We start from the raw sequence: 24,045 nt of genomic DNA on the forward strand, positions 1-24,045 counted from the left end.
AATAAGTGATTGAAATTGGATAAAGGAATTGCCTTTGTGAAGCACGAGGATCTTCCTGTACTGATCGATGCTTTGAGGTCACAGAATGTTTGAAAATAAGAGCATTTCACCGAACTCTTGTTTACAAAGTTGACAATCAGTGTTAAAGGTTTATCGGTGACTACCTGCGTAAGCGATTTAACTACACCAAACTGGAGTGTTTTGGCTTTGTTCCTGGAACAAACTAAGTTCATCTTTGCGGCATATTAGGACAATCACATGACTTTTGGAGGGCATATAGTTTATTTGTGGCCCGAGTAGCATCATTTGCGCCCGAGCGCGAAGCGCAAGGGCGCAAATGATGCTACGAGGGACACAAATAAACTATATTACCGACAAAAGTCATGCGATTATCATTATTATCAATACACAAGGCCAAATCGTACAAATTCATTTAATGAGAAAAAAATGTTTAACAGAGATGTAGCATGAAACTATGGTATGGAAAGTTGTTGCTACAATACGAACGGCTAAACAAGAGCCAAATAAAATTCCTTTTTGTTTACAATAAAATGTCAAATATAATCTAGTTTTAAAAAGATTGGTAACAATGATTAGCAAAAAGACAGTTTACATTTAAAAAAATGATAGTCTTCCCGTTCACAGGCAATGGACTCAGACTGTCTTTGCTAATTTCATCAAATAAGTTACAGCTTTTAGTCGCTATCATCGCTCTCGATTATTTGGCGGCATTTGCGGGTTGATGGCGACGGTTCTTCATACTTTCCGTGATAAATGTTCATTGTTCCAATCTGAATATGTTGGGTGCAATTTTGGTACGGCTGTGCCAAGGAAATAAATTGGTTTTGGAGAAGAGACTGTGGGTTTAAGTTTGAGCTAGAACCGGCTGATGGGCCCACGACATTTTGCCTTGTGATTCCTGAAGCTTCTTGCTGAACAGCGAGTTGTGGCTGAAATGTGTCACTTAAAATCATTGAACACTCTTTTTTGTGCACTTGTTGTCTCGCTGATGTAGTGGGAAAGGCTCCGTTCATCTTTGTGCTTTGTGATTGCACAGATTTTCCTTGCGTCCACACCGCGCTGGAACAAAGAAGTGACAGTCGATGCACAAATGCAGTGATTCGTGTACTGCTCCGATAACTCTGCTTTGATGGAAATCCTTTCCATCATCTTGCTGATAGTATTTTTTCCCATAGGCTCATTTCTGTACCAGTGTCGGGTGCTTGCAAAGTTTACATTCTTGGTGGTAGCTTTGCTTGGAGTCTGAAACAGTGCCTTACAGTCGGGATGAGTCTTGCCGAGGTAAAATTCAAACGCAGCCACTGGATCAAGTGCAGTTGAAGTTTCGTACATACGAACATCCTAGTATGACTGCTCAGACTGTTTAGCACCTCCTTGGTAATTTTTAGTTTGTTCAGTAAGTTTTTCGGTGATGTAACGGGCTCCAGTGTCATCAGTTTTTATTTCAAATGACTGCCTTGTAAGCTCCCGCCATCCCTCTCTGCCGCGGCAAGCAAAATGAAAACACAACGAAAACCAAATAAACTCAACTAACTTCTCCGCATCTTTCCAAATGCCGTCCGTGTTCTGCCCTTCCATGAAGTATCGATTCAATTTCTGCATGTCTCCTGACTGAATGGATGATTTGTGTTTTGGTTTCGCATTGTTTTCTTTCGTAAATAGCTTGGCCTTTGCTTCAAACATTTTGTTGGCAGACATAAATTCGCTGTCTTGCAAAATGTTTATGTTTTGGCTGAGTGGAACACAGGTTAGATGGCGATGAATGGCCGCTCTAATTCCAGTCAATGCACTTGGAGTTAATGCTTGGCCTTTCTCTGTTTTCACTTCAGCGAAGAACTTTCGCAGAATTTCACTCAAGTCCGTTGCACTTACTGTTTTGAGATCCACTGTAATTTTTCTTTTCTCACACCATTTCTCAAACTTTTTTACTCCCCACTCAGTTGCTCTCTTGGTGTTTTTCGCTTGAGCTTTTTGCTCAATCTCATCCAGTTGCTCGTTGTCTAAGTCCGAGTTTTGACTAGAAAAAAGCTGAAAATTTGGGAGTTCTTCCATTTTAAAAGGAAATTCGAAACGGCAAACGTTCACTACGCAAGCTGTTCGCACCTGAATGGTTTTCCCGCGTCAATAAACAACCTGATTGGTTAATATTCATCGGATGATGAACCGAGAACCAATCAGCTGCAGGGCCGTTAATACATTAACGGCCCGCTAGGAGTCATTTGCGGCCCGCAAAGCGCGTGTTTTCAAGAGGGCGGTTTTCAATTTGGCCGCGTATATTGATAATAATGAATAATTGCATGTTGTAAGGTAAGATGCTATCAATCTGTGCTTCGATCCGTTGTTGAATTCTCACAACATTTAAGAAACATTGTGTTAGCTGCGATTTTTATCCTTCCAATCTATTGATAAGTAAGTACAGCAAGCTCTGGGGTGCAGTCACAAACAGTTATCTAAATACACTTGGTGTTAACATGACTGCTCGATTTAATCAATTACGTGACGAACTTGGCTCAACATGTCAAACTCTGACTCCGTTCAAAACGAAATTTCACGTATTTGCTGGCAAAGTGTTTTGCTTGAGTGTATTGGCTTTGTTCCCAAAACGAACTCTGAGCTCGTGCTTGTAGTTAAGTTGCTCTACAGCTGAATTCAAGGCGGCAAAATAAGCGAATTTTACATGCACAAGATCAAAGAAACTTTGTGTTAGTAGTGTGTTATAATTCCCTCCTAATCAATGATCGATAAGTAAATACAGCACCCTTCAGCACGCAGTTTATTCAACAGTTATCAAACTATATTTCATGTAAATTACATGACGATTGATGGAATCAGTTACGCGATTAACTTTACTTGATACGCTGTCGAACTTTGGCTCTGTGTGTTGCAAAATTTCGCGTACTTACTGGCGAAAGAACATTGTTAATCGCGAATTTTTGTAGAGGTGTTGAAAATCTAACAAAATTTCCCCTATTGTTCCAGGTCTCTGTGTTGGCAGAAGCAGTAGAACGCGTATGCAATTTTTTTTTTTGTCACCAACCACTTTTTTGCGTTTCCATTTAGATTTGAATGGGCTATCTGTAGTTTTGGGTAGGGAAGAACTTGAACATGTGCGCATTTTGTACGTAGCCGCAGCTGCAGCGTAACTTTTCAGTGGGGTAAAATGATTTTTATTCTTCAGGAGAACAAAGTGGTTGGCATGCCAAAGTTTGATGGGAAGAAGGTTTGTTCTTGTCCACATTACATATATCACATTGCTTTTTATTTCATCCAGATTTAAACCTGCAAAAACCGCATTCCTTGGATAATAAAAACCATGTGTAGCCAACTTCATTGACAATGCTGACGGCTCGTCTGGATATACCAAAGAAATAAGTTGACTGATTACAGATGAGAGGGCAAGTATGTTGTAACGAGAAGAATAAATGTACAGTTTTGCTGTTTCTTTGGCCATGATCTCTATTGTTTTGGGGAAGTTTTTCAAGTTTCCACTGAATGTGTTTTGTGTGACTAAGAAAGATGGCTACAATGGATGGCAGTGTATATCTGGCACCCTTGGCAGTAGTAAATAGCGCCCATAGGGGCAGTAACCAATCAGGAGCCAGGGATCATACCACGTGACCAAGTTTTTCCCATACATTCTCTTAAATTTTAAAATCCAAGATAGCCCCTTTGGTAGCAAAACATGGCGCCCGTGACGTCACAGCTCGCGCATGCCCAAATAAGGCGATAGACAGGAAGTGAGTTTAAAAATTGATTTTTATTGATTACAGGAAGTAAAAATTACAATGGTGTGTATCCGTATGGAAACGACATGAAAGTGTTCGTGTCTACGACGCGTTTGTCGAAGACGAGTCCGTAGCGTTTGGTTCGTGTGATGACTCTGAGATGTTTGGTGGCTGGGTTTCTCCAGAAGTTGGGGTTGACGACGTTGATGTTGCGTCGTTCATCCTCGAGAGGTTGTGTGAGTTCGTCGAGTAGATTTTGTCGCATGACGTCATAATTGAGTTGCCTGGATCCTCGTACATTGAGTGAGAAGCCTCGGACTTTGCAGCAGACTTTACCTTGGTGGGTTCTGTAACCGTAATTTTTGGGTCCAGCGGCAGTGAAATCGGTGATGAAATTGCCGTCGTCGAGTTCGTTGGTCATCTCGCCCAGGTAATCACCTAGCGGGACATCGTATTGACCTGGTTTGTGCGAGTAGATGACGGAGTCAGTGTCAAAGTAGAGAACTTGTTGCTTTAATTGTTCCAGGTAGCTGTATAATTTGAGCCGAGCCCAGCAGGTGGTGAAAGCGGCGACGAAGATGTTGATTCGTCCGTTATCAGGTTGATTGTCTTTGAGTTCGGCGTGTACGACTTCTAGGGCTTTGTCGTTGGCGATTGACTTGTCGTATGTCGTTGAAGGGATTGGAAACGAGTTCAAAGAGTTGTGCTGCGTTGTAGACGACTTGGGTGGTGGGTTTGTATAGGTTTTCGCCGAACTTGCCCCAGAAGGAGTTGAGCATGAGTTTGGCGGTGGCTTTCTGTCTGGGATTCTTCTGGATCATGGTCGGATCAAGAGCGATGCCTTCTTTCTGTTGGTATTGTTGCACGTACCATGCCTTGTCTTCGGGGGTGTTACACCAGTTAGGGTAGCCAGCGGATTCCTGTTTAATTTTTAGCCAGGTGTTCACGTAATCGGCGAAGAGTCCTTTACGGCGTTGTTCTGGCGGGAAATGGTGGACTTCGTGTATCTTGTTGAGCGTGTATCCTGTGGCAACGGCTTTCTGGATTTCGGGTGTGCACCAGGTCCCTCAGAGTGTGCGTTGCTCGGCCGTGTGAGGGCAGCGATGCAATTTCTCTAGGAGGGGTTTAGGCATTTCGTGTTCCACGCACGATCGGCAGAGTGGGAAGGTGAGTTTACCCCCGTGTCGAAAAGGTAGAACGGGATGGTAAAGTTCGTGAGGCGGCAGTATGTCCACTTTGGCCATTCCGAAGTAGTGGTGTATGTCTTGATCTTGTGGGTTGACGATGACTTGTGGGTGTCCTATGGGGTATTCGCCTTCCTTGTTGGCCCAGGGGTAGAGCGACGTCACGTCGATGTACTTGGTTTGTTCTCCTTGGACCACGTCGGTCACGTGATGCAGTTTGACAACGTTCGTGCGCCCTCCGAAGAAGGCTTCTCTGGGCTCGAGCGGTTCGACGATTTGGAACGTGTCTAGAAACTTGCGGAGATCTGGCTCGGTCTTGACCTCCAGTTCCCACTCGCATTCCCACTTGACGTGGAGCTGGTAGCCTTGGCGACTGAGAAGGTCGTGTTTGCGGAGTGTGGAGTCGTAGACTTCGTGTAGGGTGCGATCGGCGTGACAGATGGGATATCTGTCTCGTTAGAGGGAAACATCGAGGACACCCGTGCCATAGACATCCGTGGAATTCGTAGACGGTTCGAGTAGTAGGATCGTATCCGTCCACGAGATGATTAGGTAGTCGGACTTCACCTCCGTTTCGCACGGTGTGGATACGATCGCCTTGGTTGTGATGTTGTAACAAGTGTTCTTGCCAGGCTAGCCATTTCAGGGCTTTGACGGACTGATTGGATCGGGCCCCGTGCTATCCTCGAGGTGGTCTGGAGGCGATGGTGTTGGGCAGGACGAGTTTCTTGCGCCAGAATCGGTTGCAGGCAGAGGCGATGGTGACGCATTTCTCCATGGGGTCAAAGTCGGCTTTTTGTTTGAATTCTTGCCGGAACTTTTGGCAGCCTGCTTTGAGGAGTTTGACGTCCGACTCGCAGTAGGCTTCCATTTCTTGTCTTAGTACGAAATGGTAGTTGTCGTTGACTTTCTCTTGGTACCACTGTTCGAATTCGGCTTTCTTTTTGGCGGACATGCTGTCGGGATCGTACATGTCTCGCGACGGCATAGGTCCTTCGTACTCCTGATTTTCTAGGGTGTTGAATTTGTGTGGGAAGAATCCCTTGCAGAGTTCGTGGATTCCGAAGGTGGCTGGAAAGTTGGCCAGCGGGAACGGGAGAAAGCATAGGGAATCTTTGAAAGTCAGTCTGTCGGATCTCAGTGACAGTATCTTGGTGCCTACGGTGATCTGATCCGTGACTTGTCGATGCGTGGCGTAACAGTGTTGCAAGATGAACATCCCGTCGTAGCCTTTGAGATTGTGAAAGAGGACGATGATGTCCCGATCGTCTCCGTCCACGTCGACGGCGAGGGATTCTAGGTGGTCGAACATGTCAGCGGTGCAGTTGGGACCGTAGAAGGAGCAGAATTGATCCTCTTCATCGTCTTCCAGGCAGAGTAGAATGGGTGTCTGATTCCCTTCGGCGTTGGTGATGGCCTCGTAGTCGCAGTACACTTGAAGGGGTGGATCTCTGTCCACCCAGACGCGTGTGTCTGGATCACCGGGTTCGGGTTCTTTGAAGGGATGACCTTTGACTTCGTCGCGTGGCACGCGTTTCTTTTTGGGCTCGTCTTCGTCTTCGGGTATGCGTTGGATGTAACATCGGTGCATCGGCAGAAAGACTTTCTTTTCGCAGATGTGACATTCGCCCCATCCGCATACGTGATCTGGGGTGAAACGGTCACCTCCTCGCCTGTTCCTATCTTTTGGTTCGTAGACGTGGCAACAGTCTGGACACTTTTTGTAAGTGTCGCAGATGGATGGAATGTTGAGGCTCCGCCGTTGCAGGTGGTAGTTGTAGCATTGGTCTCCGAAGAATTTTCTGTGGCACAATCGGCAGATCGAGGTGGGTGCAGGAAACTTGCCACGTGCTAGGGGTCGTTTGGCTTCGAGGAAATCGGGGCAGTCCTTTCGTTTGCAGGCGGGACACCATTTACCGTTGCAGGGATGACGTTGAAAGTCGTCGTGATTGTATCCTCGATTGCATTCGTCGCAGAAGTAGGATTTGTTGAGGAACCCACTAAACGAGTTACATCCGTCGTAGTGACTGTCTTCTTTGACGAGTCGAATGATCTTGTCCGAGGGTTCGGGTCCTGCATAGATGAGCATGTGGGGTGGGTCGATGGAAAGGACTTTGAGCTGGTACCCAGGTAACGCGGTCTGAAACTGCTGCAGTTCGGGAATGCCGCAAGGTCCTTCGGGGACGTTGGCTAGAAGGTGGAGTTCTTTGGCCAATCGCTCTTGGACGGGTAGCCCCTGTTTGAGATTGTGGTAATCTTGGTCTCGCGGATTCATGTCGGCATCTACCAGGGCTTTCATGGTGACGATGGCGCAAGCGCAGCATAGATTGTCTTTGTTTTTGATGGTCACGCGCGACCATTTGACGATTCCCCGTACGGCGGCACAGCTCGGTTTGTATCGTTTTCCGTGACCACGCCCACTACCTGGGGTGCGTATGAAAGTGGTTTCCATGGTGAACGTGTCGTCGGGGGTGAATTCTTCGTTGGAGTTGAGTTTGGCCGCGAGAGACTGGAGATAGGTGTCTAGTCTTTCACTCCCTTCTTCGAATTCGCGCACGGTGAAAGTGGTGGATTGAAAGGCGTGCGTGAAGGCACTGGACTGCATGGTGAAATGGACCGTGGAGTTGGGTGTCAGGGTAGGATCCTGAGCGATTTGTTGCTCGATGGATCGTGGAAGGGCCTGAGTCAATTCTTGGCCTAGATTGTCCCTGGGAGTCACGTCTCTGTGTTGTCTGAGTGTGGCTTCGAATCGTTGTTTGTTGAGGACATTTCTCCAGTTACATCGAGCGCCTACGGGTCTTAATTCAAATTCTAGGAGTGGTCTTGTATTGCTTCCACCTCCGGTTTGGATCATCACTCGGTCGAGAGCCAGATCAAAGATCCAGTCGTCATCGTCGAAGAAGGCTTCGTCGTGGGTCCGTCTGTTCTGTGAAGACAATGAACACAACGTTTTTATTGGTTGTTTTTTACTGTCAGGTTTCCAAGCAAAGTATCTGGCAATAACAATTTTTTGTTGGGTATATTGATTAACGCGTCATTAAAACTAAATCCTAAATAGATTCTCCTTTTCTCGTCACGATTGCTGACATAATGGCCATATACAGCAGTGTGATGAGAGACTTTTTCATAAACCTTATTACAATTACACAAGTTTGGTCCACATTTACTCGTGCGTATTTCTATGTGACCGTACTGCCATTGTTTTTTCAGTATATCGTAATATACAATTTGTTCGTGAAGTTTGTTCAATAGTTCATTGTTCCTGCGGTCGAATATGTGTTGCCAGGTTGCCAAGTCTATCACATGACACTGTATCTCTGTTGGTAGCCTGTCCCAGTGGCTCTGTAAGAGAGTGGGAACGCTTTCTTAACCACCTATTATGGGCGTACTTGGTGGAGCAATCAGGGTAGAGGAAAGTCTTTTCTATGGGGACGCGTTTCTTGGCCTCTTTTATGGTGGGAGCTAAATACGTTTCTTTAGGTTTGTCGTCAATGTCGATGTAACAGCCAATTATTTTCGAATGTGTGAATCTGTCTTCTTTTTTATACAACATGACGAATTACATCGAACTGTCACAATCTTAATGTGTCCTATGCCCCATTGTTCTTTCAGTTTGCCGTATTCTATTATTTCCTTGAGAAGACGTCGTAACTTTTTGTTTCTTCTGCGCTCGAGTAGGATTTGATTCCTGGCTAGACGCATGATGTAGTCCTGTAGTTCATGAGGTAATCGATCCCAGTAATTGCTATTCTCTGGGGGGTGAGGATATCAATCTCTTAACGTCCGGTATTCTGAGACAAGCATGATTTAACCCGTACCCTAAAAATATGGCTCGCTTAAGGTTGCGTTCGTCTGTGTAGATTCCATTCACGACCATGTGCTTGTTTTTCATTCCTGGAACTCTTCCTTTGGGACAATAATCTAACAGACATGTCTCTAGAACTAATTTGATTGCACCTAGCACCCATTCTGCTTTGACCTTAGCGAAGGCTCGAATCTCGTTACAAAGCTCTCTCCTCATTTCACATTCGCGCCTCTCGACGAGAGACTGGGACTCTCTGAGGTGAAGGATGTAGGCCTGCATCTCAGTGGGAAGACAATCCCAGTAACTCTGTGAACAAAGGCGTGCCAAAAAAGATGTCGTCAGTTGTCTAGGGAAGCCACGACCGTACTTAGATAGCACGGTGTGTGACAGATCTGACAGTGCAACTTCTCGTTGTTCATCTGATCATCGAGTGCCCCGACGAAGCAATCGAAATGCACGTAGTAACGGCAGCATTTGGTACGACCGCAGGTTTCGGTTCTAAGGATGACTTTCTTACATAGGGTGCACGTTATACTCACTGCTTCATGTTGATCCATCAGTTGGTTCATCTCCTCGTCGGTCGGCTCCTGTACCATGATTTTAAGCGCTCGATACAAGTCAAAAACTCAGTGCCGTGAACGGTTCGAGCCGATCTTTTTATACTTACGGTAAAAACTGGATCCCAGGTTGCACTCGACCTGGGCCCAGTCTCCTACCGTGACGGGGATACCCCCTATCCCCCTGGTCTAGGCTGTACACGTGATGTCGGCCTTTTTCATTTGATTGGTGCATGATTGACATAAAGCAAGGTGCGCATTCGACATTTTTTCGGTTTTGGTGATGGAGACTGAATCTGGGCACCGCAGCCACCGACCTCGAAGTCAGTCCCCCGAAGGATCAGCGAGACGAGTACGTCATCGTTGGCGTCGTGCACGATCACACGATGACGATGAACCACCGAGACGTAGTCGTCGCCTTCGGGGTCAGACACCCGAAGAAACACCGATTCAACAAGTGTGTTTTATTTGTCAGAGAGATATTCACGTCGATTCTCTGGCATCGTGCCAACGTACTCCTTGCTGCGGCGTGTGGATGCATCGACGTTGTTACCAGGATATGGAGAGATGGGTTATGAACTGCGGGAACTGCCGACGCGTGATCGGCGACAATCAGCCTGAGGTCATGTTGGAAACCGACGAGGAACTCGAGGAAGATGATTATGAGGAGCCCCAGTTAACGGCAGGTGCGAATGATCGTTTAGTTAGAATGGATCGAGAGTTGGAGCGATATCGTAGTGAGGGTAGACCTAACCACTGCCATTGCGAGGGGTCGTACTTGTGGAATGATTTGCCGTACGCCTTAGACCCTAACGTTTGGCGACGTTATTATACCTTTCTAAGAAATTTCGTGACTCTGTATCGGGATCGAGACCTGTACATTCACGGTTGTGTGTGTCTCCCCGTGGAACCGACCCGAGAGGTCAGAGCTATTTTTTACCGTCTGTTCATTTACAATACTCCTTACTATACGTATAACTTGATCCGAATTCAAAGGTTCAGACTCTTTAGACGCGTGGAAGGACAAAGGGATATTGAGATTCAACAACTGTGTCTACTACCTTTTCCTGGGGGTCCCTCGCTTTACCATGAGGATGGACTGTGGACCTGACACTTTTTTCATTCGCAGTGGACGCTCATCGCAGAATGATTCATGACGCCCTTACCTATATGAGAGACCATGGAAAACCCTTCGACACGCACAATTCCTTGACGCGTTCCTGGAATCATTTGCCTTATCCAATTCCTGTCACAGTGTGGTTCCAGTACTATCACGAGATGGAGGACTTTGTGCGATCCTCGGAGTTTCGAAGTCCCATGTACATTCACGGCACCGTGTTCTTTCCCCTCAATGTCATTTCGTACGATCATATACGCATGGAGGTGTATCGCATGTTTTATTACAACACCCCTTTCTTAGTGTTCGAATTCACCTCCAGAATTAGGTTTCGGTTGTTATTCATATCTTCGTCGACGTTCGGGGACCAAATAAGGTTCAAACGTTTGTTTGTGACATCGAATGCCTCGGATACTCTGTACCACAATGGCATGGCGTGCGAGACTTGAAGAAAACAAAAGAGACTCTTTTTGAAAAAACAACAAAGTGTGTAATTTAATGATTACAACATCAACAATAAAGTTTACAATTTTCCAACGTTTCTCTTGTCTTAGGCAGAGTCATATTTCAGTCCCTTTCTCCAACATTCGAAATCTTCCCATCCTTCTTGTAACTTTTCTGCTTCTGTCTTCTTGGACTTCTTGTACGTCTTGCCCTTGGCTTTGCCTTTGGGACTGTAACCACCGTTGTCGTCTATGTATTTCTCGGCGACACCGATGGATCTTAAGAACTCTTTTTGCGATTCGGACATGGGTTTCTTTTTACCTGTCATGTACGGTTTGGGTGGAACGGGAGGCTTCTTGCTTGTGGATGGTTTGGTATATTTGAACTCCTTTTTGAGACCTGACGTGGAAGGTGTGGCGGGTTCTTGCTTGATGACCACAGGGGCTGCGGGTGGTTGGTTGACGCCCTTGATGATCTGTTTCAACAGACGTTCGACGGGTGCGTCGGCCATGCCTTCGGGTTCTATCGTTCCTTGGTACGTGGGAGTGTGGCGTATACCCGTCCGTATACGTTTCACTAGTTTGACTTCTTCATTTGCCATGGGTTTGGTCATCTTGACGGCCATGCTGGTGGGGATACGTTTGTCTTTCAGGATGAGATCTTCGGCGGCCAAACATCCCGCTTTGTTCAACAAGGCGCTCTGGGTGATCTTACCCTTGTAATAATCTTGCAAACGATTGAATTCTTGAACGGGTACCATCATGACTTCGTTCATGCCTTCTGCTGACTCAGGGTCGTGTCAGGAAACTCGGACAATTCTCTCAAGGCCGTCTCGTAACAATCTTGCCAGTACCGTATGGATTCGTCTTTCTTTTCCAACTCGAGTTCAAGACTTTGAACGGTTCACTTGCCTTTACCGCACTCCCTGCACAACTCGATGCACCCACCGGGCGGTGTGGTATCTCGTTTCGTTTGACAGGTTTGGCAGAAGTCACCGAACTTTAAAGCCATGTACTCTTGATACAGGTCGTGGTACCTCTTGTTCAAGTAATCGTACGAGTCTTTCCATCGGGCTTCGCGACGATTGGCGTCTTGCAACAACTGCACGAGTTTAGGAATGGTATTGGACTCATCTTCTCTCGGCGGGAAATTGGGTATGACGTCGATCCCCTCCAGCGGGTAACCGTCTTCGCTGCGTCCTTTCACCGTACACAACATGCTTTGAAACAACCGTGTAATCCGCTCCAGAACCCTGCTCCCTTTGGGTGGGGAGATGTTCTCTTCGACGCTTGAGGGAGTTTTTGTCTACCCACTTCGCGCAAAACCTTTTTATGTCTTTTCAGTTTCCCATAAGTCGTTGCATCGATGAGGATCCTCTTTTTCAGCAAATTGAGAACCATCTCGCTGATGGCGTTGATCTGATCTCTGTCGGCGTAATGCAACATCTGTCGACGTCTACTTCGATTGGCTTCTTTCAGGACGCTCGTCAAGAAACGACGTCGTCGCAACTGCTTCATCGTTCACGTCTAACGTCCGGTTGACTCATCACGCTCTTTTATTCACATGTCTTCGAGAAGACTCAACACCGTCTTGGCTACGGTGCCGACCAGTTTACCAAGACCCTTTCCCCTTTGGACCCTCCTTCTTCCTCCTCGACGTATTCCCACTCACCGTCTCCTTCGCCTCCTCACCACCATGACGTGTTCTGACACGCACACACTTTACCACTTGAATGACGTAGGCAGGTGATCACATGTCCTTTTTATAGAGGCACGTCTGAACGTTTCAGGGAATGCAATACTGCCAATTATTCATACCGATACCACCTCCACTTTGTGGCCTCATTCTTCTTTGAACATCTGAATACAACTTCCATGCTTTTTTCAAATTGCCAAAAAAACCTTTTCCCCTTTGGACCCTCCTTCTTCCCACTCGCCGTCTCCTTCGCCTTCTCCTCACCATGTCGGGTTTCCACCTTGAATGATTCACGAAGGGGATCACGTGTCCGTTTTTATAGAGGCGCGTGAACGAATCGTGTTTCGTAGTCTCGAAAGTATCGGTCGTACGTGGGAGGTGTGAAATCCGTCACCACGTCGTCCAACGTTTGCATCTTTATCAAAAACCCATCCAATTCCTCCACGCCACCCAAAGCGTAGTTCCTCAGTTCAGTCAATGTCTTTTCGTACGTCGTGTAAGCGAATTGGGTCATGTCCATCTTGAGCGAATACTTCTTGAAATCGTTCCATCCTTTCAGTGCGGTGGCGAAAGCTGTCAATCCTACCACCGTGTACCCTTCTTTCCACACAGATCCCACGACGATGCTCGCCGCCACGACCAGTAAGGCCAGTCCGTTGAGAATGGCGTTGCACAATTTGTAGTAACCGAACATCTGCCTTCGACACCACCAATACTTGTGATAGAAAGCGTACAAACCGTCCAAACGTCTCAACAAGTCCAATTCCACCTCGGTGGTAAAAGGTTCATCCAATAAACAGACCGAAGTACTCATGACTCTTCTCTAACCAGTGCCAAACGTAGTCTGACTTTCTGTCGGGACGTTCGATCCTTTTAGCTTGTTGCGCGTACTCCCAGATCTCGTCCTTGAAGGCGGTTTCTACGGATTGGTTCAGGATATCCTGGACTTGTCTGTAACTATCGCATTCGTCCGCGATACGTTTCATGTCTTCGTGATCCATGCTGGTCGCATCCCAGTAAGCGAGAGCATCGACATAGATGCAGGAAGTAGGGGAACCACTTGACTTCGCTTCTCAACATGATGTTCTCAGTTTCGCACACTGGTCGAATTGCGAGTCACTGTAGGACGTTGTCCGTTCTTATAGGTAGTCGTGATCGTATTCGTGGTCGTGATGCCTGCGATTCGACGACCCGCAGCTGTTTGTTGTTGTTGGCGCAAGATCTCCTCCAATTGTTGCTGCATCTGGGCTTGGTCGAGAACACGGGTGCCTCGCCTTCTTCCGCGACCCGATTGAATCGACGAAGGAGGTGTGGAGTCACTACTACTTCCGCCTCCACCTCTGCCTCCGCCTCTACCTCTGCCTCTACCTCTGCCCCTGCCTCTGCCTCTTCCACCACCGCTACCACTAGCGCTACTTCTTCTGCGGCTCCCTGAGTCACTGGGGGACGTCGGTGTGTTTTGACGTGGGACGCGTCTCGGTCGTTTCCCTCCTCTAACAGCTTGTGACAAGGGTGTGGCATCCGTCGGTGTGGGTGAACGTCTTACTCTTCGACGCGACGAATTGGACGTGCCCACTCCAGCCGTGACATTGGTCTGTGATGCACCCGAACCGGCGCTACCGACCCCCACCGTGACATTGGTCTGTGGCGCACCCGAGCCTGCGTGCCTACTCCGACGGGCGAGACATTTGGCAGGGGTGGTGTCGGCAGTGACGATAGTGGTGAAGGAGTGTTCAGGCTTAGTCCTACACCCGCTGCAGGTGGAATGGGAGTACTCGTTCGAGCCAATGGAGTCCAAGGCGAGTAATCTTCCAGAGCCGAGAGGTTGAAATCGTCACTACCATAAGAGCTCATTTTTATCCATTCCCCTTTCTCTTTCTATCTTCTTCTCAGCGAGTTCTCGTTGCTTATGAACCAAATCATCGAAACGCTCACCATTATATGCGTTTATTATGGACCGTACTTGACGATAACTCTCGCATTCCGTGACATGTCTCATCGGTTCGTAGTCCAGCTTGTGGGGATTCATGCAGTATTTGAGTCTGGTCTTGCATAGGACAATGAAAAGCAGAAACCACTCAACTTCGCTCCTCAGCATGACAGTGTCGCAAACTGATGGCATCGTATGAATCCTTCGTCTTTTAACACATGGCTGAGGATGCGTTGATCGTCCTGACTGGCTGGATGAAGATCCAATAGCATGTAACCGTAAGGTCGATCGGTGACCTTTCGAAACGTGTCCAACACTTCCTGCCATTGCGTGGGAAACGATTGCAGTAATAGATTTCGTATCCCCAACTGATCCCGAGGGTTCTTGAAGGCCGCGATGTAATGAGCATTTCGGGAAATGGTCTTGGCGAATTTTCCGTTAGGGAATAGATCCTGACACAGGTAAAGCACCGTGATGTTCCGATGATGCGAATGTTTGGTGAAGAGATCCAACACGCGCTTGTCATTACCACCCTCGTCCATCAGGTCGTCCAAGACCAACACTCCCCCTCCAGGAAACCATCGGGGTAACTGTTCGCTGTCGGGGATGCCCTCGTAAAACTTAACCCCGCCCTTCTTGAGCTTTTGAAAACCATCTTGCCACGATCCGTAGCAGTAATGAATACTCTTTGGTGTTTGTTGGAACAAGTCGTCGTTCTCCAAGAGCAGTTTGGTGGTGAACACCGTCTTGCCGCAACCCGACAGACCCGCTATCAACAAACTCGACGGAGTGTGAAATTGAAACGCTTTGCGCCGTTCCATGATCTTGAAATGGTCCAGGGTCTTGAGACGCTCCGTTTTTATCCGAACAACTTGGCCATGGGGGTCTTGATGGCTGGGATGCATCTCAATAGACCCAATAGGGTGACTCTACGATTGAAACAGATGGGTTTTTTCTTGGCACGACTCTTGGCAGGTGCTTTCGCGAATTTCCCACTTGGAATTTCCTGGCGTACCACGCTTTTCCCCTCTTGATCTTGGTCATGGCTCTCTTGGCCGCGGCTCTCTTGGGACGCTTGGCAGGCGCCGATCTCCTTTTTCGAGGTTTCTTGGCGAATTTACTCAAATCTCCGAACTTGTCCTCGTACCAATGCCTCTTTCATTCTTCTTTTCCTATCTTCCTTCTCGGAAAGCCCCGGCATGGTGGGCGCTCTCTTGCGTTTCCTACAAGTGGTCACAGTAGCTGGTAATTCACCGGTGTCAAGGACAGACGTCGGTTGAAAAGACACTTGTCTTCTTGCAGGTTGAAGTATTTTAAGATCGAGCCGTCTTTTCGGCGGTTGGTTTTTCTTGAAATGAGCCGCACTCGGTTGAGGCGTCTTTTTACCCGATTTTCCGTAGCGTTTTTCTAACCTGGCTATCACGTCGTCCAAGTGTCTATGCCCTCGAAACGGAAGATCCATGACGTGTCTTGTTTTGTTAGTAACTCCATAATGAACGATTTGGGTTTCCGTCGCACCTTTTTATGCACTCACAAAGTGATGGCGTAAGGACTTATTTCCGTAGTGAAGAACGTGCCAATACGGGTAACACTTGTAATCTCTACTAGCGTTCGTTTGAAGTCTGGCTCTGATGCTCAGGTGGAACAGAACGTATCCAAGCCAATGATCTTTTTCCCGGTCCAGTATGAATCGGACTTGACGGTAACTGTCGCAATCCAAAATGCGTTCCATGACCTGTCGAAGAGGATCGTCCGAGGACAATTTCGTATACTCTTCTCGACACAGTTCTATGAATCGATGGAACCATCTGACTTCACTACGCAACATCCTTTTCTCAAAATGAACATCTTTTATTTCGAACAGCTTACTTTATAACAAATGACGCACTCCTCTGTAGGAACCGCACGTGTCCTGGTGACACGGGGTTTTACAAATCTTGAGCCAATCCAACTCGTCCACGATCAAACGTTTCAACATCTGTCCTACTTTACGATCGTTCTCCACAAACTCGTTTTTCTTAAGACAATTCAAGAACTCGTTCATGTCACGACCTTCGGCTCGGTCAATCAGGAACATCAGGGCGTAACCGCCGCAACTCTGGCTGAAGAGGGACTGTAGACTCTTGCCGTTGTGAATCTGGTACTTGAAATGACGGTCCAACCAGGCTTGGATCGGCCCGGCAGTTCCGTACGTGTCCAACGGCAGACCATAACTGTCCAGGATCTCGCACTTGTCCCTGTCAGCCCACAAAGCGATCCAATGAAATCCCGGTTTGTCGTGAGGGTCCGTGTTCACGATGTAAGCGGTCGGTCCTTCTTGAGGTACCGTCCTTGGAAGCCGATCGCAAGGTACCGTGCCGTGAAAAACACAGCAGAGTGACGGATTCGTCCGTGCCAAATAATCCAACTGTAAATTATTCAAGGCTACTTTCTCCATTTTTCTTCTCTCATTGGTACACGTAGAGGACAACTCGGTTCTCGTTGATCTCCAGCATGTTCTCGAATTCGCCGTACAACAAGATGGTCAGGTTTGAGCCTGGTGCGTCTCCAAAATCGATCACCAGACGCAGTTCACCTTCCTGCTTGGGGTTCAACACTGGACTGTCCAAACATCCATTGGCCGTGTTATCAAATACAAACAGGTTGCATCTCTTGTCGTGTCCCCAGTCCTCTTTTCGGATCATGTTTCCTTTTCCTCTGCACAAGACTCCTGAGGCTTTGAGGAATCTTTGGTAACCTCTTAGATCTTTACTGTCATCGTCGTGTTTGAGCTCCAAGGTCTTGTAGGGGTACTCTTCACCTCTCACCAGTTGTTTGATGGAAGAGAGATTGAATTGTTCAAAACTGAACGGATTGATCGTCACAGTTCCATCGAAGGCTGTTTGTCTCATCAACACCACCACCAACCGATTAGGCAGCTTACTGTGGAAAGGATTGTTGCACTCGAAATGACGATTGTCATTGGGATGAGAGTAAGTGCGAATTTCACCTCTCACCGTGGGGTAAGTGGCCACTCTTCTGCCTTTCATGCTAGTCATGAGTTCTCGGTACACCGAGGGAGTCACTCTCACTTGAGATAGGAACAATCTCACTTTCACGTCGGCTTCAGTCAGTCTGAGAGTATCTGCACCGGCCCATTGGACTGTCCACATAGTTGGGGCATTGAAGTACATGTCGATCTGTATCTGTACACCAGGTACCAGTAACTTGCTGAGATAAAACACTTCCAGGTAAGGTTTGAACCTCAAAGTCACTCTCTTTCCACCAAAAAACTGAATTCGACTTTGAACCATGTTCTTGAGATCTTGGGATAAAGCTTTGTAATCGTCGTGAGCCGGATCCAACTTATTGCCTGTCATCACATCGGCCTCTCCATGACTGGGTACACTGAGACAATTGTACCAACCCTCTGGTTTCAGGATCGATTCACCATTGTCTCGGTCGTGGTTCAACAGCGCTTTGATGTAGACTTTGTAGTGGTAAGTATCGGTCTGGGGGCTGATGAGAGTACCATTCAATCTCACATTGATCTGTTTGAAGAGGGTGTGAGCCAGATTGTTGGCGAGTCCGACGGTACTCGCTTGTGCCAAATTACCTCCAGCAGCTGTCTTGATGGCCAACTCCACTTCGAAGAAACTCTCGTTCATGTCGATAAAGTCTTCTTGAGGATCGATTTGGAAGGTCACTGGGTTGATCCCTGTATTGAACGGATTGATTCTCACCTCACGTCGAGACGACATGCTGAGATCCGTGGGAGGAGTGGTGAACATGTCCAGGCGAGGGTTACGAACCCCCGCCAACCTAGCATGAGCCACTAGGTCCGTCATCGTCGTCTACGTCGTCTTTTTCGTCTCCTTCTCAGGGCGGACTGTACCCAACGGTAGTCTCGTAGTTTTGAGCGTCTCCGGAAGAGCGAACCCCCTTTATACGTGCGTATCCCTCCGGGTAGACGTCTCACGCGTCTCGAGTAGATGGGAATCATGATCCAAACAGGTCTTTTCTTCTTTTACTACCCAAAAAGCTTTGGAGCTCTTGCTTTGCTTTACATTTCCCGGAGCGTATGGCTCCCTGCTTTAACCCGGCAAGTGCACCTTTCCAATTGGGCTTTCCTCCTTTGCCACCCGATTTTAAACCTTTCAGACCCTCCATGGCCGATTCTTTCAGAACGTCCTTGAGAATGCCGGGACCTCGTTTCTTGATGCCTTTCCAAATCTGACCGAACATGCCAGATCCCGATTGGTATCCGTCGGGATGAAACCGTATCAAAGTTCCCCCGATCATAATTTCTTAAAGTGTAATGTCGCGATTGTATTGCCAACTCCAAATGTCACCAGTTCTCCAGTTGCCTCTGCCACTTGCACCTCTATAATGTCGATCACCTCCTTGCGTACGGGAATATATTGAACGTGGGTGGGTTCGAAGTATTGAACACCGTCGCCTCTTCGAATCAAGTTGACCTCTCTCAGTAAATCCGTGACCTGATTTCCCACCACACTTCCACCTCCCACGTTGGAGTAAACGAGCAAGGAACGCGAACTGCTTCCGATCACACTCTCAAACGCTCTGTTCAGGTTCAGAAAACGCCAATTGCAAAAGATGCTGAGTTCCAAGAATGAAATATTTTTGATGGGGTTTTTCACGACCTGGAAAAAAAGATGATTTCCACTCGAATCAACTATGTCTCCTTTGCTTTGAATGTCTGGAATGACAACATCAAAAAATTCGAGTCGCAAGTTTGGGCCAATCACGTAACTATTTCCCTTCTCCAGCAACCATCCCATTTTCAAAGCCAGATCGAGGTCAAATTGTAATGAAGGTGGTTCTCTTCTGGGACGATGGGTGTCTTTGTTATCCGTGACCAGGTCTTCGCCTTCCCACTTGAACTTGACGTAGGTTCTTCTCTTATCATTCGTGACATATTTCGAGTTCATTCTCGGTCCAGAGTTATTGAAGACGCGTTCCCTTTCGAAGTAGCTGAGAATGGATTTCATGAATTCAACACCGTTCATGTTACTGTAAACCTCTTTGAGGTCATCCGTGTCGAACGAAGCTTCTCCAAACGTATACCCATGGGATGTTTCGGGTTCAATGCGTCTCCATTCGGTACGTGCCAAGGTGACTTTATCTTTAGACTCTGTGAAGGTAGGAAGCGTCACGTGTGCATCTGGCATAGCGATGCTAAACAACCCCACTTTCCATCCTTGTCCCTCCAGACGTATTGGATTGGGTAACCTGATCTTGAAACTGTTGGCCTTGTTCTCCGGAAACTCGTTCTTACTGCTGTGAATGGGTAAGCTGATGTAAAAATCACTCATCCTTTCTTGAAATGCAACGTGATCGTAGTCACACCCAATGCAAAGTCCACCAGTTGTCCGTCTTCCTCCGACACCTCTGTCTCGACAATGTCTAAGACGGCCGTGCGCACAGGTAGATATAGGATGTGTCTCGGTTGAAGGTCGACCACCTCCGGATCGTAACGAACTTGTTTCAACATGTCCGTGACTTGATTCCCCGTCACCATATTCTGTCCCACATTCGAATACACGAACAAGGAACGACGATTGTGACCAAACGCTTCGTAACTGCGATCCAGGTCCGTGAAAACCCAATTGATGAAACAACTCAAATGTAAGGTGTCCGGGTCGATCTTGTAAAATAGTTCGTCCCCGTCATTCTGTCCTATGATCAAGTCCGTGGCCGTGGGTACGACTTCCTTGGGAAATTCTTTCCTCAAGTGGGGTCCCAAGACGTAACCCGGTTGTCCGTTCTGCAATGTTCCCATCTTGACCCATTTCATCTTCTTGGCCAATTCGATGCCGACGGACATTTGCGGGTAGACGCGTTTACCATTGATCAGGAGACTGATGCACGTTCTCGAGTTGTCGAGGACGCATTCTCCATTCTCGGCCCGATGCATGACCGTGTACAGCAATTCGGTGGGATCGTCGGGTTTGCTCTTTTTCTTGTACATGGTCACGTCGACATCCGTTCGAGATCTCAACCTACGCATGTAACGATCTCATATCATGTTCAGCAACTCAGTACCATTCCTCGGCGTGAATTCCAAATCACCTTCTTGCGTCACTCCAGAGACCTGGGTGTATCTGTTTCTAGACGTGTTCACCATATCGATCCACCAGATTTCAAACAGAATAGAATCCTTCAAACCCATCTTACGCACCGCGGACAGAAACGAGAGGTCGCTGACACCCACTTTCCAGCCAGGTTCTCTCAAATGTAACGGGTTCGGCAGACGATTCTTGAAACTGTTGGCCTTGTTGTCCGGGAACTCGTTCGTGCTGGCATTGCTCAGCAGTTGCACGTAGAAGTCGTCGGGAGACTCATTCATCCTTAAAGTGTAATGTCACCGAGGTCACGCCCGATTCAAAGTCCACTAGTCTTCCGTTGTTCTCGGCCAATTGCACCTCCACTATATCCAAAATATTGCTGCGCACAGGTTTATATTGAATCTGAGTCGGTTCGTGCGTCGTCTTGGTGGAGTCGTGGGGGACTTCTCTCAAGAGATCCGTCACTCGATTCCCTGTGATCGTGCTACGACCCACATTCGAATACAGGTACATGGGACTTCGAGGCGGAGGGAGGTCCGGATGAACGACGACTCCGCGATAGGTCTTGGCGTATTCCTCGTCCAAGTAACTGAAGTGCCAGTTGCAATAGGGACTGAGCTGTAATGTACCGTTGCTTCTCAAATCCCAAAAGTTACGAGAACGAAGGTCGTGTTCGTTGACCCAGTCTTTCTTGAAATCAGGCGGGACGGTGTCATTGGGAAAGATCTTGAGCATATTAATAGTCATGTGAACGGAGTAAAACGATTCCTCGTTAATCAAACCCAACTTCTTGATCAGTTTAGGACCAAAAAACACTCTGTGACGTTTTCTGTCTCCGGACTCATTGAGGAACGTGTCGGTGTTATCAATAATCAAATCCTTTCCCTCCCATCTGAACACGGGGTAGTATTTTTTCCCGTCTGGTGCTCTTAGACTTTCGTTGGCACGATCCATGTAATGATACAGGTGTTTGTGAAAACGATTGATGAGGTATTGCATGAGAGATGTGCCACTCGTCACCTTGTGTCGGTCACGGTTCAGTTCCTTCCCGTAGACGTCAAATGGTACGTGGTAACGCCCTGGAAGCCACGTAATCCCGTCGGATTGCAAGATGAACGTTTCAATGGTCCACTCAATACCGAACACATAGTCGTCATCGTCAAAGTCGTGCGCTTGAGTGACCGGTACTTGATGCGGTCGTGCAGGTGGTATCGGGTAAGACACGCTCACCAAGCCCACCTTCCATTCCTTGTTGGAGCCAAATAGGAGCGGATACGGTAGACGGTTCTTGAAACTGTTGGCCTTGTTGTCAGGAAACTCGTCCGTGCTGGCATTGCTCGACAAATGCACGTAAAAGTCTTTCATTTTTTCATCTTTGGCTTTTTGGTCACGTACAATCCCTTTTTATCAATCCAACTGTCGTACTTGACTGGCCAGCCTTTCCAACGCACCAAGACTTTATCCCCTTTCGTTTTGACGATCTTGTCGATTTGGAACAGATCGTCGTCTTTCACGGACACCTTTTGCAAATCTTGCGCGTAAAACGTACCTTCGACCGCCGTGCCGTCCCATTCTTCCACCTTGTACGTAGTGACCTTCCCAGGACGCACATGGCGTATCACAAACACCTCTTCGGTCCAACCGGGTAAATACCCTTTCTTGAACTGTCGGAACTTCTTGTTCAGTCTCACACGATCCCCGACTTTCAGTGGAAGTCGTCTCGATTTTTTTACCTTTTTTTCCTTTTTACCGTAAAGAGTCTCCCACACGTCCTCGCTATTGGCTAAAGTCACTTGATCGGGAGCCATCTTGATACTGCAATGATACGATCGATTGTACCCTCGGACTAGATCTTGTAACACGGGCACAAACTTCATCGTATTCTTCACGGTGAAGTATCTGTACAAACGTTCCTTCAGGGTCCGATTGAACCGTTCCACCACACTGGATTTCGTATCCCCACGCATCGAAAAATGATGAATGCCTTTCTGCTTCATCAAATCCTGAAACGTCTTGTTGTAGAATTCCTTCCCGTCGTCCGTCTGGAGATTGATGGGTTTTCTACCTCCTTTCAAGATCTTAGCCATGGCTTCCGTCACCGCTTTACCCGTCTTGCTCTTCAAGGGCTGGACCCAGGCGTGCTTGGAAAACACGTCCACCACCGTCAAGAGATAATGAAACCCTCGATTGTACTTTGAAATATTGATCACCTCGATCAGGTCGGCCGTCCACTGCTCGTCGATTCCGAACACCACCACCGGGACCGTGGGAAACCGACGACGTCTGGGTTTGTGCAATGTGTACCCCAAATCCCGTTGCAGGACCTCACGAGCACGTCGTACCGAGATCTTATTGGCCTGGGCGAATCGCGTCAGACCGTCCAGACTACCGGGTCTAGAAGGATCCCAATACCGTCCCAGTAACATCCCGGTCGAAAGCGGCTTTTGACCTTTCTTCATAGTCGATAAAGTTTGTAAACGCACTGTCTCCACAACTCGAAATGCTGCTCACGTACCTCGAAATACTTCTTAAATGAATCGGGTTGCTGTTTCAACCACAAGATATAAACGACAAAACGCATCACGTTGGGTTCGACGTCGGTATAGTCAAACACCTCCAAGGGCGAATCACTGAAATGGTCAGGGATGGGTTCACCTTTACCGTATTGCTCGTAGACTCTAGCGCACTTGGAACACAAGGTTGTCCAACTCCATCGATCAGCCATGGTCGCACACACTCTCGAGATCAACCAACTCAAGGCATGAGACATAATGATTTGAACCCAATTTTTTATTTCAACTTTCTTATATGTACAAAAACGTCGTGCCTGTTTGGTTCTTACGAAAAATCGACTCTGATTGGCTAAACGAAAAAGAAGGCTAAAAGACTAGTCTGAATCCGAAAAGTATGCAACATATTCCGTGTTCTTACAATCTTGACCATACTCATTATCACAGTCTTCCTCATAGGTATCCATGGCATAATATCTACAATTTCTCCAACAACATTCCCCTTTACTGGGTCTCCACTTCAGGGCTTCCTCCTCGTCCCCCTTCACATAGAATGCTTGTCGCATACTCTCTCTACACTCACCACATAGGTCATTCTCATCAGCTTCAAGGGCACGGAAGAAAAACCGATCCTTCCACATATTACGCTGACGCATGACATCATAGATCAACTCTTCCAACTTCAGACACGTTTCCTTGTGAGCGCACCTGTTGAAAGTCAGTACCTCCTCCACCCTGGGACTCTTGTCGGACTCCAACACCCGTCGTGACAGGTCACGAGCGAACCGCAAGGGTTCAAACAGGTCACGGATGGCATCGCTCATCATGTACGTGAGGTTATCCGTGGCGATCAAACAGGAACGCTCTGCGTCCAGGGCGGGATCCCGACAATGAATGAATTTGAATTGGTTGGTACAACTTCTGTACATCACGCAACACCACTCACCGCAGAACAAATACACCTTTTCGTTCCTCTTCATCATCTCCAA

The 24,045-nt window shown here is 47.5% G+C and overlaps 4 protein-coding genes across 4 annotated transcripts; all 4 read right to left on the reverse strand.

Annotated features, from left to right (window-relative positions):
• Positions 1-5,609: 5,609 nt before the first annotated feature.
• On the reverse strand, positions 5,610-8,483 carry LOC145498569 (uncharacterized). Its single transcript, XM_081478477.1, has 2 exons — positions 8,214-8,483; positions 5,610-7,856 (listed from the first exon to the last, which is right to left on the reverse strand). Exons 1-2 carry the CDS (start codon positions 8,481-8,483, stop codon positions 5,610-5,612), a joined length of 2,517 nt encoding a protein of 838 aa, XP_081334603.1.
• A 3,935-nt stretch (positions 8,484-12,418) lies between these two features.
• LOC145498309 (uncharacterized) lies at positions 12,419-13,542 on the reverse strand. Its single transcript, XM_081478217.1, has 2 exons — positions 12,686-13,542; positions 12,419-12,653 (listed from the first exon to the last, which is right to left on the reverse strand). The coding sequence occupies exon 1, from the start codon at positions 13,360-13,362 to the stop codon at positions 12,865-12,867; it is 498 nt and encodes a 165-aa protein (XP_081334343.1). The 5' UTR covers positions 13,363-13,542; the 3' UTR covers positions 12,419-12,653; positions 12,686-12,864.
• A 1,097-nt stretch (positions 13,543-14,639) lies between these two features.
• On the reverse strand, positions 14,640-15,299 carry LOC145498437 (uncharacterized). Its single transcript, XM_081478369.1, has one exon. It carries the CDS (start codon positions 15,297-15,299, stop codon positions 14,640-14,642), a length of 660 nt encoding a protein of 219 aa, XP_081334495.1.
• A 5,409-nt stretch (positions 15,300-20,708) lies between these two features.
• On the reverse strand, positions 20,709-21,985 carry LOC145497143 (uncharacterized). Its single transcript, XM_081476943.1, has one exon. The coding sequence runs from the start codon at positions 21,909-21,911 to the stop codon at positions 20,820-20,822; it is 1,092 nt and encodes a 363-aa protein (XP_081333069.1). The 5' UTR covers positions 21,912-21,985; the 3' UTR covers positions 20,709-20,819.
• Between the last annotated feature and the right edge of the window lie 2,060 nt (positions 21,986-24,045).

The sequence above is a fragment of the Orbicella franksi genome, chromosome 9 (genome assembly GCF_964199315.1).
Source record: "Orbicella franksi chromosome 9, jaOrbFran1.1, whole genome shotgun sequence".
NCBI lineage: Eukaryota > Metazoa > Cnidaria > Anthozoa > Scleractinia > Merulinidae > Orbicella > Orbicella franksi.